At 30.8% G+C, this 21,334-nt stretch overlaps 1 protein-coding gene across 1 annotated transcript in view; it reads left to right on the forward strand.

Moving 5' to 3' along the window:
* LOC123303000 (Down syndrome cell adhesion molecule-like protein Dscam2) overlaps positions 1-21,334 on the forward strand; it is a 60,425-nt gene that overhangs the window by 26,235 nt on the left and 12,856 nt on the right. The window contains exons 3-8 of the mRNA XM_044886095.1: positions 15,824-16,135; positions 16,919-17,039; positions 17,506-17,719; positions 18,298-18,544; positions 20,081-20,219; positions 20,728-20,894. Of these exons, the coding sequence (XP_044742030.1) occupies positions 15,824-16,135; positions 16,919-17,039; positions 17,506-17,719; positions 18,298-18,544; positions 20,081-20,219; positions 20,728-20,894 (1,200 nt within the window). The remainder of the gene's footprint in view (positions 1-15,823; positions 16,136-16,918; positions 17,040-17,505; positions 17,720-18,297; positions 18,545-20,080; positions 20,220-20,727; positions 20,895-21,334) is intronic.

A 21,334-nucleotide genomic window follows, 5' to 3' on the forward strand; every position in this document is an offset into this window, starting at 1 on the left:
TCAACACTTAACTCTTTAAGTTTTCTTGATAATTATTGGTTTCCATTTCGTTTCCATTGGAATAAATGGCGGAGACGCCCGTGAGATATACTATCTGGTTGGTACTTGGAATACACCATGGTATAGAGTTTTGAAGTAGATAAATGTATTTGTAACCATAGTAACACACATATATAATACCCTCATTGAATGGTCAACAATCGATCGATAACTATTGGAATTATAACAAATGAAATGCATACATTCATACCTACATGATACTAATACTAATACTAATACTAAAACTAATACTAATACTCAAATACTAAATACTAATACCTAATACTATTAACTTTCTAAAAGAAAGTTACTGCTTTCATCCTGAAAATGAAAATAAACAAGTGATTGAGTTAGTTGTAGAAATATCATGTATAGACAGTGTTGATTACACAATCCTTTGTTCTTTTACGTCTTGTAAGTAAAGAAAGACAAACAAACAAACAAACACATACATAAATTTCGATTTTTGTTCCAATTTCCGAGATCAGTTTATTGTATTTTTATACTATGTATATATGAAATATACATAGTATATTAAGTTTAGTCCCAAGTTTGTAACGCTTAAAAATAATGATGCTAGGAAAAAAATTTTGTCATAGGTGTTCATAAAATCACCTAATTAGTCCATTTCCGGTTGTCCGTCCGTCTGTGGACACGATAACTCAAAAACGAAAAAAGATATCGAGCTGAAATTTTTACAGCGTACTCAGGACGTAAAAAGTGAGGTCAAGTTTGTAAATGAGCTTCATAGGTCAATTGGGTCTTGGGTCCGTAGGACCCATCTTGTAAACCGTTAGAGATAGAACAAAAGTTTAAATATAAAAAAGGTTTCTTATCAAAAATTAAACAACTTTTGTTTGAAACATTTTTTCGTAAACATCACTGTTTACCCGTGAGGGCGCCAATTAGGCGGAAATTTTATAATATGTACTATTCTTGATTATCAGTTATGTATGTGTCACATGTTTGTATGTGTAATGTGATAAAGAAATCAACACTGACTATGCATGGTATTTCAACAGTTAACTCAGTCAATTGTTTGTTTTCACTTGTTTAAATAAGTATTTCCACTACCATGTAGTCATCATCAGTAAGAATTAGCTAGTGATTACTCTTATTATGAATGTTACTCTTTGCTAATTTGATGGCGGACTGCACCAGTTTTGAGGAACCTACAAAAATCTGCCATCATAGCTGAATCCCATCGTTCTTGGTATCTTATTTATTGTTCGCACATCTGGATGGAACATCTCTCTCTGTTCGCCATTGATCGTACCAAGATTATCAGAAAAAAAGTCTAAATGAGGATGTTTTAAATGGATTTTGAGCGATATTATATAGGTCGCGATGCTGATGGCAAATTTGGAAATTTTATTTTATTATTTTTCTTCTCGAGTATACGGAGACACTTATCGTTCAAAAATAGCAATCATTTACATGATCGGAAGGCTCTTGCCACAACATAGAAACTGCAAAAGGTTTTTTTTTCCTTGTAACAAGAAATACATTTGAGATGTCCACGACTCTTCAAGATCTTCAATCCTAAAACCATAATAGCAACAGCAAGCTGCTTTTACCACTTTTTTTATTAGATTTGTCACTACATAACATCTGCACACCTAACAAAATTTATTTGCTGGATTTTTACAACATCTTCTTTGATTACTAGCCATAATTTTATGAATAAAACATCTGTATAATGTAACTTGATGTAATAACACAAAAAAACTTGTTGATTCTTAATATTTTGAATAATCTATTGTCATACCTTGTTTACAGTAGACCAATTCTTGTGAAATTATGAAACAACAAATAAAACTGATATTAGACCTGTCCGAACACTTTGATGACTTGATGTGTGAAAGGTGAGGGTAGTGCAACAAAAATATTCAGAATACATGCGTTAAGCAATGCATCTAAGTAAGAGGTATTATAGGTGTTATATGAAATTGCAAAAGTGACTTGTATCGTGGCTTATCTGTTGTAGTTCATCTATTCAACTAAGAAACTCCCACTCTCCAAGCGTCATACAATTATCTCAACGCATATCGAAGCTTCAACACATGTATATAATACCTTTCATTTAGATGCATTGCTTAACGCATGTATTCTGTCATACTCGTGATATTTATATGCCTAGATATAAATCGAACGTTCTGTACATTACTGTTCTGGTTGCCAAAGCCCTGTTCCCTAGTGATTTAACGTTGTAAAAGTTATTTAAAATAAAATGAATATTGTATTTCACTTAGTTATTCAATTCAGAAAGTCGTTGGCTCGATTGCTAGAGAACATATCTATTAACTTATTGCTTGTTTAATATCTTTATTATATTATACGTGATAGTATTGAAACATGCGAAGTTATCTATTGCAAGATTATTATACACACATAAAGTACTCTTCAATCTGCATAAATTCATTGCATTTATTCAATTTAGCTGAAAAGTTTAATAAATCAATATGTAATTGGAAGTTATATCTTTGGAAAAATTACCCGCACAGTTATCTGTACATTTTATTTTAGATGAATATGATTATATTTTTAGTCCAAACAAATTGGAAATTTATTATCTTTTCGTTAAATTCTGAAACGAACAGTTTCTGAACGTAAAGTGAAATTTTGGAAATACGAGTGAAAACAAACAATTGACTGAGTTAATTGTTCAAATAACATGTATAGACAGTGTTGATTACATTACACATACATACATATGGCACATACATAACTGATATTCCCATATAATACATACTATTCGCTCCGTGCGTGAGTTTCGTTTCCATGGTAACGATACACTACTTTAATTATAGAATTGTATGGATGCATATATAATTGTATGGATTGCATTTAAGACTTACATTTAAAATTTAATATTCTTGTCTCACAAATTTAAATAAATAATTATGATAATTTACATTTGAAAAATAATATTTGTTCAATTTGATTTCTTATTTTCACAATTTTTAATGCATTAACTTTAATTAATTCGTGTTTTTCAATAATTTTAATTTGACATTTCTATTACATTAACATGTAAAGAATTGCAAAATAGTCATAACACCCCCTTTAACTCCAAAATTTTTCACTTAAAGCGCTGGCATCGATTTTATTGTCCCTACCATGACTACGCACACAACGAATACATTTTTCGCCCTCACGGGTAAGCAGTGACTTTTAAGAAAAAAAGTTTAAAACAAAAATTGTTTATTTTTTTATAAGGAACATTTTTTACATTTAAACTTTTCTTCTATCTCTAACGGTTTTCAGGACGGTTCCTACGGACCCAAGACCCAATTGACCTATGTTGCTCATTTACGAACTCGACCTCACTTTTTACGTCCTGACCACGCTATAAAAATTTTAACTTCATATTTTTTTTGTTTTTGAGTTATCGTGTAGATAGACGGACAGACAGACAACTGGAAATGAACTAATTAAGTGATTCTATGAACACCTATACCAAAATTTCGTTCGTAGCATCAATATTTTTAATCGTTACAAACTTGGACTAAACTTAGTATATCTTGATATATATATAACATATAAAAATGGTATGGTAAAAAAATACTACAAATATGTAGTGTATTCCATGTGTAGGGTGATTCCATGAAAAATTGTACCGTGAATGAAAAAAAATATTACTGATTTTTATGGTAAAAATATTTTAGTATGATACTCCAACACTTTAGTACTTTGAGCTTTCAGTATCTGAATGTAGTAGGAGCGCCAAGGTAATTTTAGACTCATTAACGGTCAAAATCGATTCGAAATTTTCTAGAAATTTCTAGAATGATCTAGAAAGTTTGTTTAAACCGACAACTTTAATCATAATCAACTTTAAACTGACCACCGAGAGCTGTTAATGCCATCTCTCGATGACCAGTAGAACTATCAAGCCAGAACCGAACGTTCTTACGAAATTTAAATCTTTTAATTTCAACCAAATTTAGTGTTTTTTCAAGGGATTTATTGTTAAAAGTAAGTTATTTATATTAAAATATTCTGTCTGGATATAAAATTTTACTAAATCTAACGATTTTCTAACAAGAAAACGAACAATAGAAGCTTATAGAATAGAATAAAACCCTTCTCTCGCACATTCTTTTAACCAGAAGCCTCTAGAACAACCTCAGGGTATAAAAGGAGGCTCTCTTGGCAACTTGAGGCAGTCTTTCTTGAGAAACCACAGAGTTCGGATCTAAAAAGAAGCCAAAGCGAGAATAAAAAAAAAATTTTAATCAAATTAAATTTTTGAAAATGTTTCTTACTTTGAAAATGTTACACAACTAAATATTCTAGAGTGTTCTGATACTAGAAATTTCGATATTCGACGATATATAGAAATCTATAATATTTACGTTAAAAATTGAATCCTTAAATATTATTTATACCATTAAACATGCGATGTATTTTAACCCAAGCCAAAGCCGGGTTTGGCTGCTAGTTTAAAATAAAACTAAATCCGTGTATTGTGTTTAAAAATTGATAGAACATTAATTAATAAAATAAAAAATAAAATATATTTGTTAGATTCAATATCAATTATTAATTAAAATTTATAATATAACAAGTGAAAACAAACAATTGGCTGAGTTAATTGTTGAAATACCATGCGTAGACAGTGTTGATCACATTACACATACATACATGTCACACATACGTAACTGTTATCCCCATATAATACATACTATACAATTTACGCCTAATTTGCGCCCTCACGGGAAGACAGTGATGTTTAAGAAAATATGGTTCGAACAAAAGTTGTTTATTTGTTGATAAGGAAGATTTTTTACATTTAAACTTTTCTTCTATCTCTAACGGTTTACAAGATGGGTCTTACGGACCCATAGGTCAAGACTTAATTGACCTATGTTAATCATTTACGAACTTGACCTCACTTTTTACGTCTTGTGTACGCTGTAAATTTCAGCTTGATATCTTTTTTCGTTTTTGAGTTATCGTGTTGGCAGACACACGCACAAACGGACAGACGGACAGATAACCGAAAACGGACTAACTAGGTGATTTTATAACCACCTTTACTAAAATTTTGTGCGTAGCATCAATATTTTTGAGCGTTACAAACTTAGGACTAAACTTAGTATACCTTGCATATATAATATATATATGCATGGTATAATATACATGATGTATAAATAAGTCATCATTTATACACCGATATATTTAGTGAAGCTTACTGTTGTTATAATTAATTATTATAAGATAAGGTAATTAATTAATGTATCTACATGTATCTTTACAACATTATTTATATGTATATATATAGGGTGACAGTTTTTAGCGCGCTATCACCTTTTTGAAGTGAAAATTTCTTTACACGCGTTGGGCTTCTTTGGGTTTGGGAAAAGCACTTAACTAAGTTTAGAAAAACATCCTTTACTTTCAATAAAGTTTGGAGTTATTATATAGGTCTAGGGGAAAGTGGTCCATAATCATCCCTTAGTGTAAAATGATCCCTTGTAATTTTAAGTAATCCTCGACGCCTTGAGGTTTATTTTCAATACTTAGGCAGCCCTCTGAGCTGCGAGACCCTTGCATAATTAAGACCTTAATTTAAATAGTCAAAAAGATCCTGTATAATATTTCCCTATATAATAGCATATTTTAATTGTCTCAAACGAAGAACTTAGCATGTTTTAGCCTGCCCGGCTTTGAGTTAGCTTTAAGGCCCGATTACCCGTGACTCGCTTGTAAGTGCAAAACAGATTTTGCCGTTTAATTCTCCTATCTTTGCACTATAAAATGATATTTTGCTTAAAAAAACAAACTGTGCCCTTCATATGCTATCAACTTCATCTTAAAAAATTGCCATTACTTGTTAACTTTCGCCCTTTCGTGACAATTTTTCTCTCTAATAGATAGGTCGTAATTGGTTTAAAAAATTACACTTGACAACAAAAATAATAATACAAACAAGTGAAAACAAACAATTAACTGAGGTAATTGTTGAAATACCTTGTATAGAAAGTGTTGAATATCAGTGCTTGCATAATTTTTTTATACCAACATAATTTAGAAACCATTTATTTGGTTTTCGAAAATTCCGAACCTTTTTAAAAGTATTTTCTAAAATTTTTTTCGTTTTTCGAAAATGTTTCACAAGGCCACTAGTTGAAGGTACTTGATAATTTTCAACTCTCTATCTTTTATATATTTGGAGAAAATTTACATCCAAGTTTTGTCGTAATTTGCGCTCTCACGGATCAATGTGACGTTTACGAAAAAATATTTCAATCAAAAGTTGTTCATTTTTTTATAAAGAACATTTTTTACACTTTTTCTATCTCTAACGGTTTACATTATGTGTCCTACGGACACAAAACCCAATTGACCTATGTTGCTCATTTACGAACTCAGCCTCACTTTTTACGTTCTAAGCACGCTATACAAATTGCAGCTTGATATCTTATTTCGTTTTTGAGTTATCGTGTTTACCGCCATACAGACGCACAGGCAGACAACCAAAAATGGATTAGGTGATTTTATATACACCTATACCAATAATTTGTTCGTAGCGTCAATATTTTTAAGCTTTACAAACTTGGGACTAAACTTAATATACCTTGATATATATTTTGTATATACAGGGTATAAAAATGAAAGGTGCATTGCATGTTGGCATTTTAAATGAATTGAATTGTCGATAATAAGTTAACAACATTAGCACACAGTTGAAAACATTCAAAAATCAACATTGCGTGTCGTATGTTAATTTACAAAAATTAGGTTATTTTCAAATTATTATAGATATAACATCATTAATTTAAATATCGTTATCGATTCATTGAAAACGAATGTATTCCACTAATTTAAACAAGCGTGATACTGATCAGATAATTGATTATTCAAGTGTAGACAAATAAAAAGAATATTGAAATTTGAAATTGAAAAACAATTTTCTATCCCCATATATTTCAATCATGTATATGTCACCGAATTATTGTAAGAATCGTTAGTTTATAATAGTTCTTAGGTTGATATTCCGATAGTTATTAATCTCTAGATAACTATTCTGATAGATATTGAATTTCATAATATTGCATTCTTGAAAAAGATAAGCATATTCGTAAAAGGTTGTAAAAATAAATAACGTAATTTGGTTCTGAAGAACAAAACTGACTTTTATCCAGGGCCGCATTTAAAATTCGGAGGCCCCGGTTCCCAAATTTGGTGAAGGCCCCTAAAATTTGTTCGTATACAGTTGAGTGCTCAAGAAAAATATTATACCAATACCAAGTATTAGTACTTGGTATGGTATGGTATGGAGGTTAGCGGGCCATGCTCGAGCATCGCGCCTCGAAGCAATGGTTCAGAGCACCTAGCCAAATGACCCTTGTACTCTATCCCCGCTACGCTTTTCAGTGGCTATTATAACCAACTGATGTACTGAAACCCAGGATTTGTCTAGCGCTGAGTTTCCTAATTTCTTCTGGTTCGACAATGGCCGGACCAAGCCATTTCCTTCGCTGCTGTATGAGCACCGGGCAGTAACAAAGAAAGGGGATCGATGTTTCTTCTAAATTTTCTCCGCATCTGTCACACGCGGGAGATTGTCTTTTTCCAATCTGATGTTGGAACTTGTTCAGGTTATCATGCCCTGTCAGTAACTCTACGATGACTCTAATATCAGCTCTGTTTAGTTTCAAGATCTTCTCGGCTCTATTACCGAGCGAGTTTCCTTCACCCAACAGGCTTTTGGCGATTCGCCTTCCCTCGTAGCTGGTCCATGCCTTTAATTGTTGGTTTTTCAGATTATCTCCTAATCTGTTAAGACCTTCTTGATATGGCATCCTCGCAAGCTTTTTTTGAGTGGGAGCCATGGTGGTTCCCAGTTTGACCAGCTTGTCTGCTCTCTCATTACCGTTCCAACCAGCGTGTCCGGGGATCCAGGTAATATTAACTTTATTGTGCCTCGCCAGGTTCTTTAGACTGTTTCTAGTCTCCTTGACGAGTCGCGATGACACTGTACAGTTTGATAGCGCTTTGAGTGCTGCTTGATTGAGTATTAGTACTTACAGCAATGAAAAAGTTTATTCTTGTACTATATTTGCACACTGACAATCATTTATTAATTCTAATTAAATGAAAACCTTGCGCGATTTCTGATTAGCAAAAGTACTGACAATATCATCAAAATTTATATCGCGAAGAATGTTCCTTTCCAAACTGAGAAGAGATTCTACAAGCATTATTGAGTCATTGACATTCACAATTTGTTCTTTATAATCTTTTGTTTTGAAAATGATCTTTCTCCACTGCAATTATTTACCATTATCGATAAATAATTACGAAGTGCCACTTTTGTATTACAAAAACTAAATTGCAGATTATTTTGGGTAGAGAAAAATTTCACTCGATTCACCCTAAATTCGACCCTACTCGTTAAGTTCGTCATTCGTCTTTATCATTAAAATGACGATATAGAATCGAATCGAATCGAAATGTTTATAGTCCAAACAATTTAGAGATTTTATTTCTTAAATTCCGAAACAATAAATTTCTCATTGTAAAGTATATTAACCATAAAATGACCGTAAATGTTTCAACAAAACCTATAAATTTTGTATATATAGAGACCTTTTTTGCGTTCAAAAAGTTTTTAAGTATAAGCTATTTCTTTAGACAAATGTGTTAAAAATAATTTTAAAATGTTTAGACTTTTTTACAAAATAGTTTAAGCTACAATAAGGGCTAAAAACCTTTTTAGTGGTTTACCGGTTCAAATAAAACATGAACTACATACGGTACAATCTCACGAATCCGACACTTGTAGAATAATTCAGAATAAAAGTAAAATTCAATCACATTGTTCTGAAGGACAAGGAAAACTAAAACGTGTACGTTTATCAGAATATCCCGAACTTGAACAGTGTTTGATAACATAGATCAAGCAACTTCGTAACAAAAAAGTTCCAGCAAGTGCACCGATGATTAAAGAAATGGGCAAGATTTCGCGTGAATACTCGCTTTTGCATAATTTTTGTAGCAGCAATGGTTTTTTCGAAGGATATAAAAAAGAAACGGTATAAATTTCAAAGCAATTTGTGGAGAGACCTGCCAGTTCTTCTACGCAATTATTCTGTTGATAATATTTTTAACGCAGGCGAAGCGGGTTTATTTTGTCTGCTCTAGTGTCTACCCGCTAAAACTTCCACCTTAAAAGGTGAGTCCTGTCATGGCGGAACACTTAATAAAGAGGTCGCTATAATATTTCTAGATGAGTGCGTTATAATATCTCTAATATATCTAAAACTCCAAGATATTTAAAAGGTGTTAAAACTTTACCTGCGAATAACCAAAATAATAAAAAAAGCATGGATGGCATCTTTTGATTCCTAATAAAGACTAAAACTCATTATTTTATACGTTATTTTAATTCATAATCGCACCTCTATAACTGAAATAACCTGTATTCTGATCAAATATTTTTTATACCTGGATATCTGAGACACTGAATACTTCAATAAGTGGGACTCTGCAGGCACCTTCATATCTCACTTAACCAGATTCACTGTGATGTAAGAGTATGGATTTTGAAAATTAAAAAAAAATTAAGAACCAACGTTGAAAAACTACTTATTTCAGAATTTAAGGAAAATACACTGTGGTGTTAACAATTAACCCCACAATATAAATAATCCGTCATTATCAACAGCCTGACGATATATTCATTCAACGGTTCACACACATATCTTAAAAACAAATGTAATCTAGACAATTCAAAAAAGAAATAATGCAAACAATGCAATAGAACATACGTGACAGTTCTAGAATTTGCTAGACTGTACGGCAACAATTGATTGTAACTATATAAACAAGCGTCAGATTACAATACAGACTCTTCAAGTTAACTACAGTCAAGTTTTATCATCTAACAGAATAACATTAAAATAAAATTATTATGAACTATATTGTATTTGTGTGTAGTAAAAAAAAATTAACAATAAAAATTCGTATGAGTATTTGAGTATAGACAGTTCATTTTTTTCATTACACAAATTTGATTACGTTAAGCCCGCTACAATAACCAACTGCTAATTTGCTTGGACTATTAATAGTAATAAACAAAACGTGAAAATGATATTGATATTGATATTGATAATAATTTGATTATTGAAGTATACAAATAAAAAGAATATTGAAAATTAAATAATGATTTCCCTCCTCTAACATTGAACACAAGTGACTGTTTCAGTCATCTGTATAGAATACATCACATATATATCATATATGTGTACTAGCTGACTCCGTAAACTTCGTTTCATCTACAATTCATTTATTTGATTATAACTTTTGATCAGCGATTATTAATCTTGACATCGGCAGAATTATTCATAGCCCGCTTAGCCCACCTGCTAGTTCACGCCCCGATTAGCGCCTGTCCGCTAAACACAAAGTTTCCTTCCTATTTCTAGAACACCTGTCAGTTTTGTACGTAAAATAATTATAACCATCGTTTCCAATTTTTCGTACAGTGATAAAATAAACTGTTGCAAAAGAATATTTAAATATGCCAGTCTCAAAATCGAACCCGTTTCAAAAAAAATTGCGAATGGCTAAAAGTACTTTTTTAAGAGGTAAATTTGTGCTCATATCACGAATTTGTGTCAGTTTGCTCTCTGAAGTGAGGAAAATACGGCCATTTTTAAGCGCGAAATTTGAATTGAACATGGGAATTTCGGTTTTCTTGAACCTAGCTTTGAACAGAAAGATCAGAACAAAAAAAGTAATCGAGCTTCACAAAATTGCTATCTTTTTGTTTGTTTGGAATACCTTTTAGATATACAGAATGTTCGATTTACATCTAGGCATATAAATATTACGAGTATGACAGAGTACATGCGTTAAGCAATGCATCTAAGTAGGAGGTATTATAGGTGTTATATGAAATTGCAAAAGTGACTTTTATCGTGGCTTATCTGTTGTAGTTCATCTATTCAACTAAGAAACTACCACTCTCCAAGCGTCTTACAACTATCTCAACGCATATCGAAGCTTCAATACATGTATATAATACCTCTCACTTAGATGCATTGCTTAACGTATGTATTCTGTCTACCGCATATATTTTGAATTTTTTTCCTAGGCTCAAAATTGTACCCAGGATAATCCCAAACACATCTTGATCAATATCTCCGGTTCTAGATGAGATAAAATAAATCGGCACAAACACCATGACACGAGATTTTTATATATTAGATATATTTATAATGTATATAGATATGTATATCTGTGTATGACAATGTATAATATGATGACATGCTTGTATACACTTTGCTTGTAGCTATCAATGTGTACAGAGTGCAACATAAGTGAATATATATTTTTGCTATAAAAATTAACTTTACAAAAATAACTAGATATATGTAAATAAACAAATTAGAATGTAATAGACCATTTAGTTTACGGAAAAAGAAACAAAGGTTACTTTTTTACGTATATTTAGTCTAATCCAGAAGGGAAACAAACGGCAACGTTGTAGAATTTACCTACCTGCTAAAATGTGCTGCTTGTTATACTGAGCAATATATAATAGTATTATGTATATCGTTGACAGATTTACTGCGCTAATACAACTAGTATTTAGAGAACTATTTTTTATTTCTTTCTAAGATATCGCGCTCTGTTTTATGCCGTTACATATCTTAGCGGATTGAAATTGGTTTATGTTTCTATGTAAATTCAAGACTGCACATTCTTAGTCCGCTAACTCATAAGCGAACAACTAATGTCTGTTTATAGGCCACTTTGTATAGAAATTTCTCCATTATTTTGTGAAAAATAAGATATGTATTTTACAGAGTGGTTTGGATGCGATATGCATAAATATAATGTCTTAAGTGATTAATTTGAGGTACTTTTATGTCCCAAGATTGTAACGGTTGGAAATATTGATGCTACAAAAAAATTTTTGGTAAAATCACCTCAATCAGCGACCAACAGACGCCATATGACTACATAACTATGATTCCGACGTCAATCGATTTGTCTTAACCTTACAAGTGCTACTGAAGGTATGGGAATAATGAAAATTCAATATTACAACCACCAGACGCCATATTGTGAATTAAATTAAACTCCGACGCTCTTACAAAATCATGCTCTTAAAAGTATGAAAACATAAAAATATTTAAAGTTAAATCGACATTACAATCGGGGGACCTCTTTTCCGTCCTGTGGTAGACTTTTTAATCTTAGAGCTCCCCCGACTGTAATGACGATTTTACCTTTTATAACAATATCAGATGAAAATATTCTCTTGTTTTCATACTCTAAAGAGCACGATTTTGTAAGAGCATTTGAGTTTTAGTTTTTTTTCAAACTTTTTTTTTCAGTTAACTCAGTTTTCAGTTTGATGGTTTAAATAATTTTTTTTTTTAGTTTTTATAAAGTACCTCTAAGCGAATCACTCATTATCTCTATCTCTATCTCTATATATTAAAAATGCGAAAGCAAGCATGTCTGTTTGTTTGTTCATTTGTTTATTTGTTTGTTTGTTACGCTTTCACGCTAAAACCACCGAATCGTTTTCAATGAAACTGTACAGCAATGTATCTCAAACTTGAGAATAACACATGAGCTATAATTTATAAAGATATATTAAAAAAATAAATAAATAAAATTTATTTTGACATTTACTATTTTAAATTTTTACAGAAATCTGTAATTTATGGTTCAAAATGATGATTATAGATGGACCAGATGTATGATCATCATTTTGAACCATAAAATCTATTATCATCATTTTGAACCATAAATTAAAGAATTCATGGCCAACTTTTCTGATAACAAAGTTGAAAACTGTGTATATCAAGAGAGCCCAATGAAACGGGCGAGTATCAAGCTAGTGTGTACATAATATTTCGTAATATTGTGCAGTTTAGTTTAGTGTGTTATTCAACAGGTACATGAAAACATATACATAACATGCATACTATATACATAAGATGATAATAACATAACATTATAACATCATAACATGATACTCACTACTCAGTACTCCTGGAGTCAGATAGTTATAAAATAACTTACTAATGTTATTATAACTTACCTACTATATTATTACTGTTATTATTTTAATGTTTATATGAGTATTAAGAAGTTTATGATTCTGATTCAAAAACCTTGATTCATTTTGTACAATTTATTAAAATAGATTCATGATTTTAATTCTTTTTTACAAGCTTTTATTTAACTTCATAAAACTTGCGAAAAAATACAGTTTTAAGCAGGCGCGGTTCTAGAATTTCTTCCGGAGAGGGTCACAGGATAAAAAAAAATCAAAAATAACAAAATAAAACTTGTAAACAGATGTTAGTATATAAAGTATAGCTACAAGACAATCAGTGAATTTTGTCATTTTTAAATTCCAATTCCGATTCCGATTCCAATTTTTCCAGAAGTGCAAAGAAGTGAGTTAATTTTGGTCGCTTGGTTAGTTTCCGTTTTTTTAGTTTGCAAAAAGTAGGTTTTGTTCGTTTGGTTTATTTTTCAGTTTTTAAAAAATTGGTTTAGTTTTATTTTTTGAAATGCGGGCTGTTTTGGAGGGAGGGTCATGACAGGGGTCATGACCCTCCCCTTTGAATCCGCACCTGGTTTTAAGGTAATATAGCAGTATCAAGGGTCACAGTTAACTACTTTTTATACCATGTATATATGAAATATATCAAGGTATACTAAGTTTAGTTCCAAGTTTATAACGCTTAAAAATATTGATGGTACGAACAAAACTATGGTATAGGTATTCATAAAATCACCTAATTAGTCCATTTCCGGTTTTCTGTCTGTCCGTCTGTGTACACGATAACTCAAAGAAGAAAAGAGATATCCAACTGAAATTTTTATAGCATGCTCAGCACGTAAAAAGTGAGGTCGTAAGGAAGTTTGTAAATGAGCAACGTAGGTCAATTGGGTCTTCACCATCTTGTAAAAAGTTAGCAATAGTACAAAAATTTAAATATAAAACAATTTCCTTATAAAAAAATAAATGTCTTGTTTGAAATATTTTTTCGTAAACGTCACTGTTTACCCGTGAGGGGGCAAAATTTGGCGCATATTATAAGTATGTGTTATATGTTAATATCAGTTATATATATGTATGTGCCTTTGTAAGAGTGACTATCTTTATTTAAATATTTACTTACATGACGTAAAAATAAAAACGATTGCATAGCATGCTAACGTATACCATGTATAGACAATCAACACTGACTCTAAATTGTTTTTGTAATTTGTGTCCCACGACGGGTTTTCTTTTTGTTTTTAATTTTTTATTAAGATTTTAACTTTAAATTAAATAATTTTTTTTATTTCAACCGATTAGTTTTGGAGAAATCTATGAAAACTTATCATCCATCTACTGTTACCATAAAATCAATGTTAAATATGGCTACTTTTGAAGTCATTTATTTATTTAAATAATGGGTCAACCCCCCCCCCCTCCTTAAATTTTTCAGAATTAATTTAGACTTAGTCCAACTTTATATAAAAAAAAATCAAAGCTTTTATCCAAAATTGCCTTGGTGCTCATACTATATTTTTTTAAATTCAAAAGATCCTAGTTGGTAAAGAGAAAAAACATTTTTTATCGTACCGTTTACGCGATATAATTAATTAAAATTAAGCAAATTAAATGGACTCTCATGAGAGTCTCTGTTCAAGGCCAAAAATTGATCGTTTGTGAAAAATTGAGACAGTTGATTCCACAAAAACACTATTCAATAGATAGAATTACGTCTCAAAAGTACACTGGAAAAAAACTCTGAACGATTTAAATATTTAGTTACATATAGTTTTAATTTAATTTAATTTTTATTATCATAATTTAGTTTCTGTCGCTATTTTTAATCGGAAATATTAAAACGCATTGTGCGCACAAAGAATTGAAAAAATTCTTTAGATTATATATAACGCGTTTATGAATGGTATCATAATTAAATGCCATCTTTTATTACTAATATATATTATAAGTTTTATTTAATTCATAATCAAAATAATATATAAATTAAAATTATGGGATAACATTTTTCACCCTTTCAACTCTTGCAAAGCTGCTAGGGGTGATAAAAACTTTTGAACAATAGATTCCAAAACTAGAAAGTAAAATTTTTTAAATGAGCTATTGATGTTCCAAATTTCCGATGATTTTCGCGGAAATACAGCTGATTGAAATTTAGGTTAAATTTTGTATAAAAATTTTGTTCATTTAATAATTTAGTGCAGTGTTATATTGGCTGTCCACGAAGGACACACTTAGGCTATAGAGCCCATTGTGAAACCATATATGTGTTTTGATAATTTCATTTATCAGCTTCTCAATTTCAGAGGCTGAGAGCACCCCCTTCATGCATATACCATGCACTACACCAGCCCATCACAACTATTAATTAAATTAATTTTGTTGCGGCGGCGGAAATCGAACCCGCTATCCTATGCATACCGCATACGGAATTGCTTACGAGCTAATAGGGCGACCAGTGTATGAATAAATAGATTAGATTTTTTATCAAAATGCTACTATTTATTGTAGCATAAATCAAGTGCTATTTATTGTTGGTAAGAAAAATTTTGGTGGCTCTTTAAAAACGTGTAAATCGTAATTTTTGACTCCTCCGACTCAAAAAGTTGCCGATCCCTGTCTTAGACACCTGATGTAAGCTACAATATTAATAAATGATTCGACGATGAATTAAATCGAACTGAATCATTCTAATTTCTCTCATCACTAATAATAATATTGAAACGATCTTTTGCACATTGACAGTATTAAAACAACATTACGATGTTCAAGTGTTTCGTACACATGTTGTGTTGGGTAACACAGCTGTGCTTGCATGTCACATACCAGAATTTGTACGTAATTATGTAAGTGTGTCATCATGGTTCAAAGATGATAACATGCTGTTGGCTGGACGATCAGATGCTGGTGGACGTTTTCTGGTGACATCCGGTACTGGTAATTTACATATACGTTCGGTGCGTGAAGATGACGCTCAATCATTGTACAGTTGTTTAACAATACACTCATTAACACATGAGCGTAAACGGAGTCCATCAATACAATTAACAATATCTGGTATGTATATGTATTTATATACAAATTAAAATACTTATTTCATTAATTACAGTACAACCTCTTCCAACACAATTATTATTATTGTTGTTTTCTTTGATAAAAGATCTTAGTACCAGTACCATTAAGTTACACAGATCGGCTTACTTTATACGAGTATACTAACTATACAATACGTGTACTGGCCTTCACAAACACTGGAAATGGTCCACTGACTGTTTCTATTTTTTGTACAACCAACGAAGAGTGTAAGTATAATCAAAAAAGTCATTTAACGACACAGAAAGACAAAAAAGACGACCAATATGATCTAACAAATTTATTCTGGCGTTTTTTGTCAGTATAGCCTTCAGTTTCTTCAACGAATTTTGACTTATTGGCTCAATTGACTTAAAACGAGTATTGCGGAGTGTTTTAAGGTTTCATCTTAGACTATTAAGGTGCATAGAATGACCGTCAAACGATTTCATTAATTATACTGTAATTATTTATTCAATTAATTCATTGCATATTAAAAATGGCGAAATATATATAGAAAATAAATCTACTGTGCCAGTAAGAATGCTTTCAATAAAAATTATAAATAAATCATAGTCAGTCATCTGTATTTACTAAATTTATCATTAAAGTTAATTAATAATTATCAATTATTATGACATTAAAATTAATAGTAACATTTAAAGTAATATTTTCATAATGTTAGTAGACACAAATGAATAAAGAAGAGATTGTACTGTAATTAAAGCTATTGATATTTAATTTATTTAATAATCGTATTATTTATAGCTGCTACGGGTAGTATGCCTCCTAGATTAACGGCACGAACACAAAATAAAATATCGATGGAGGAAGGTACTGATGTACATTTATCATGCGCTGCACAAGGATATCCACTACCGACATTTACGTACGTATATTTACTAATGGTATACAGTCAAACCTATTTAATACAAATATTTACACTCATTCTTAATATTTTTTACATCAATTAATTATACTTATTGTTAGTACAATAAAAAAACTTCACAAAGAAGTATCATAAAGTTTCATAGCTAGCGTAATTCTGCACATTTCTGTTTTTAATGCAACTTTCTAGCATTAAAATTTGCATGCTAGTATATAAGCTGTAAAAGTGCTAAACTGCAAATTCTAACATTTTTTCATAGTACATTCAATCAAAAAAAAAATCAGTATAAAGTACATAAAATAAGAAAGAGAAATTTTTATTATCTGTGCTATTAGTTCAATTTGGAAAAACTTAAATGTTACTCCTAACAAATTTTTTGTTGTAATTTAGTCTTAACAGGTTTGACTGTAGGATATTATATCCATTTAATTAATTGTATTTTTAATTTTTTTTTTTCATTTTAAAGTTGGTATAGAGATAATGGTAATAATGAATTAGAGCCAATTCTCAGTACAATTCGAATAAATCCCTCGAACGATGTCTTGTATATTCGACGTGTTCAATTCGATGATGCTGGTACCTATGTGTGTCATGTGACCAATCAATTTGGAGAGCAACGTATTCAAATGCATTTAACTGTTACGGCACATTTAAAAGTTATTGTGTTGCCAACATTACAGGTACAAAAAAAAATTAGGCAATCTTTCTTGGATGCTAAATTTTGACCATGAATTCTTTTGATATAACTTAAGACTTGATTTTCATACATGGATTTTCATATAAGATACCAAGCATATATTGTTCGAAACTGACGATGACTTGACGGACACACTCCACTCTACATTTACTTTAAAGTTTTGTTTTATTATTGATATTGATATCGATAATTAATAGATATCGATATTTAAATATGATATTCAAATTGTGATATCTTCATTCAATAATTAATCATACAATAATTAATTTAAAAAATTAAAAAAAAAAAAAACGACACAGTTATTACAAAGTTTTCAGTTTTTACTTCTTTCAACAGTTCTCATGACTGATTATCACTTTTTTTTGGTTTTCTAGCCCTTGAATTTTTTTAGACTTAGATTTCTCTAGATATTGAAAAATTTTTCTGATATGTATCGTCTAATTTCATCAAATTCTAACAGAATTCACCATCAAAATTGATCATCTAGGAAATGACCACTTCCCTAGAAGTGACTCTTAAAATGTTTTGACTGTTTACTGTTATTTAAATAAAATTTTCTAGATTGTAAATTCTGGCGAAAGCGCTCTATTCAATTGTACAGTGTTGGGCTCACCTGTTGATTCTGTAAAATGGTTACATAATGGACAATTTATAAATAAATCAACATTTTTAAATAACAAAATCAAATTAATAACGCCCTATATTTTACAAGTGAATGATGTAACACGATTAAATCGTGGAATGTATCAATGTATTGTACGAAATCATTTGGAAACAGCACAAGCTAGTGCTGAATTACGTCTTGGAGGTAAGTTCAATTGTATTTTATTATAATCTTATTAATTATTACTTCCATGTTTATGAAGATATGTTGTAGTCATTTTCAGTTAAAAGAACAAAAAATGTGATTTAACATGTTTCCGCCCTTTCAATTGCAATATTGAGTTTGAGGTGTTAAGCCGATAGGGAGTAAAAGTATACTAAATTTTACCAAGCGAATTCTTTTTAAATTTTACCAGCTAAAAAGCGTTAGAAAAATAGGCTTAGACCGTAGATACTGTAAAGCCTCTTAACGTACAAACCTGAGATTGGTCTAAAATTGTTCAGATTTTAATTTTCCAAAAAACCAAAATGGGAAAATATATTACCTAAGCTTTGAGCTTGTATACGGAGGTTGTGTGATATTTTACATATTTTATATTCCAATTTTATATGATACATAAAAAATGCCATCTGTAAGCATATTTTTACACTAAAATAGTTGACTGTATTATCAATGTTCAATAAATTTACTATATAGGACGCCATCTTATTTTAAATGTCACAACAGTCATCTGTCAAAAAAAACATGTGCGTTTTTCAAACAAAAACATGTGTTTTTCAAATAAGTTTTTAAATATGTAAAATTACCTGAAAAACCTCAGGTGGTTTATTTGGTTCCAAAAATTAACATTTAACTGTTTCTGATTGGAGATACAAGTTTTCTGGCAACTTCGGGAATATTATTCTATTCGCACCGTGCATGAGTTTTATAGGAGGAGTTTCCATGGTAACGATACACACTATAATAATATAATTGTATGGATATCATTTATGGCTAACATTGAAAATCTAATATTATTGTCTAACAAATTTAAATAAGTAATTATAATAATTTACATGTAAAAAATAATATTTGTGCAATTTGGTTTCTTATTTTTACAATTTTTAATGCAACAAGTTTAATTAATTATTTTATTAATTAATCATAACAGTATTTCTTAACGCCAAAAGTATGCGTTGGAAGCTCTTGTGTCGATTTTATTGTCCCTACCATGACTAGGAATAAACTTTTTTCAACAAGAATAAATTGCCTGCTCTATAAGTTTTTCGAACTTTTCTCAGATTTTCTGAGGATCAGTGAATGAATGTAACCACTGGGTTAACCAAAAAGTCAAAAAACTCGTAGACCCGTGCTAACTCGAGCGCATTGAAGGCATGACCAACCCGTAAATTAGTGAATGAAAGCAATCACAGGGAAAAACTATTAATTTTTCACCAGCTCCTAATTTGAATTTTTATCTGATGTTTTTACGACCTTTTTTAAGAAAAGACGCTAAAGGTAGCGTTAAGGGTAGACAGTCGCTAGACACACGATAGTGTCCAAGTAGCCTTACCATAAAAACAATTTTTACGGACCAAATTTTTATTATACTAAAAATAAGAAAATAATTTTTTTCTTGAATCACTCATACATGACTATCTGTAAACTCGGTGAACTCACAACCTTTAGCCTCCCGAACAGCGCTTATGTTGGAAATTGTGTCACTAAATCGATTTTTTCATCTATTATAATATTTTTTAGATACCGTACCTGAATTACAAAATACTTTTATTGAACAATCATTACATTCTGGACCACCGATATCTTTAAGATGTTCAGCTACTGGATCGCCACCTCCACTGTTTATTTGGTTATTAGATGGAGAACCGATTATTAAAACTACAACTGCAAATTTACAACCGCAATATCAATACAACAATAAACAACATAATATAGGTAAGAAATTACGGAAATTTGCTAGCTTGTTCCTTAACTCTAGAGTTTATTAAACCTGGGATGGTAATCGGAAAAAATAGACTCGGGAAACAGACCCAGAGGATTGTTGTAATTACGAATCGGTGGGTTGAGTTTGTCGACTATAAAAGAGTTTTGGTTGGGTTCTGAAATTTAAAAATGGGACACTTACAGAAATTTTTTTCGGTCTATTTTTTCCTAAATCCACCTGGGATATTTTCAAACCCTAAAAATTGATGAAACTCATTGAAAAAAAGTACCCAGCGAAAGTAGGATTCGATCAAAACTGTCAATTTTTCTGAATAATTTCAGAATTAAATGTGATTTTGGCGAAAAACACTGTCGCCATGTTGTATGATGTCATCAATTTTGCAATAATCATCTTTTCGAGAGTTTTTTCCAAAATGTCTATATTATTTTGTAGGAATCGGACATTCAACAAATTCAAGATATATTATTGGACAATTTGTGGATGAAACCGGTGATGTAATCAGTTATTTAAATATTACATCGGTTCGAACCCAAGATGGAGGTTTATACGCATGTCAAGCTACTAATTCATTGGGAACAGTTTCACATGAAGCCAGATTGAATATTTATGGTAAGATTTCCTTATATCTGAGCCAAAATTTCTAGATATACCAATTTCAAAAAATTTCGGTATTGCCTCTCGAATGTACTTTTATAGATATTCGAAATTTTTAAACTTAGTTATGCAGAGTGAAAATAAATTCGACATTTTCGAATTTAGTTAAAAAGTACGTAATTCAGCCAAAAAGGCTCACACGAAAATGCGTAAAAGCACATTCTACAAAGAAATGAAGTTTTCGAATAAGTTTTCAGTCGAATTTGCATTGACAACGCGTACATTGATCAAAAATACTCGTGTGAGAATACTTCGAAACACATTCGACAGACAATTGTACAGGTTTTCGTAGATTGGATCTTTCTAAGATCGGAAATAAATAAAACCTTGGAATATTGTTCAGGGATGCTCAATTAATATTTTCTCAAGTTTTGGGCCTCGAGAACCCTATGCGC

The sequence above is a fragment of the Chrysoperla carnea genome, chromosome X (assembly GCF_905475395.1).
Source record: "Chrysoperla carnea chromosome X, inChrCarn1.1, whole genome shotgun sequence".
Taxonomy (NCBI): domain Eukaryota; kingdom Metazoa; phylum Arthropoda; class Insecta; order Neuroptera; family Chrysopidae; genus Chrysoperla; species Chrysoperla carnea.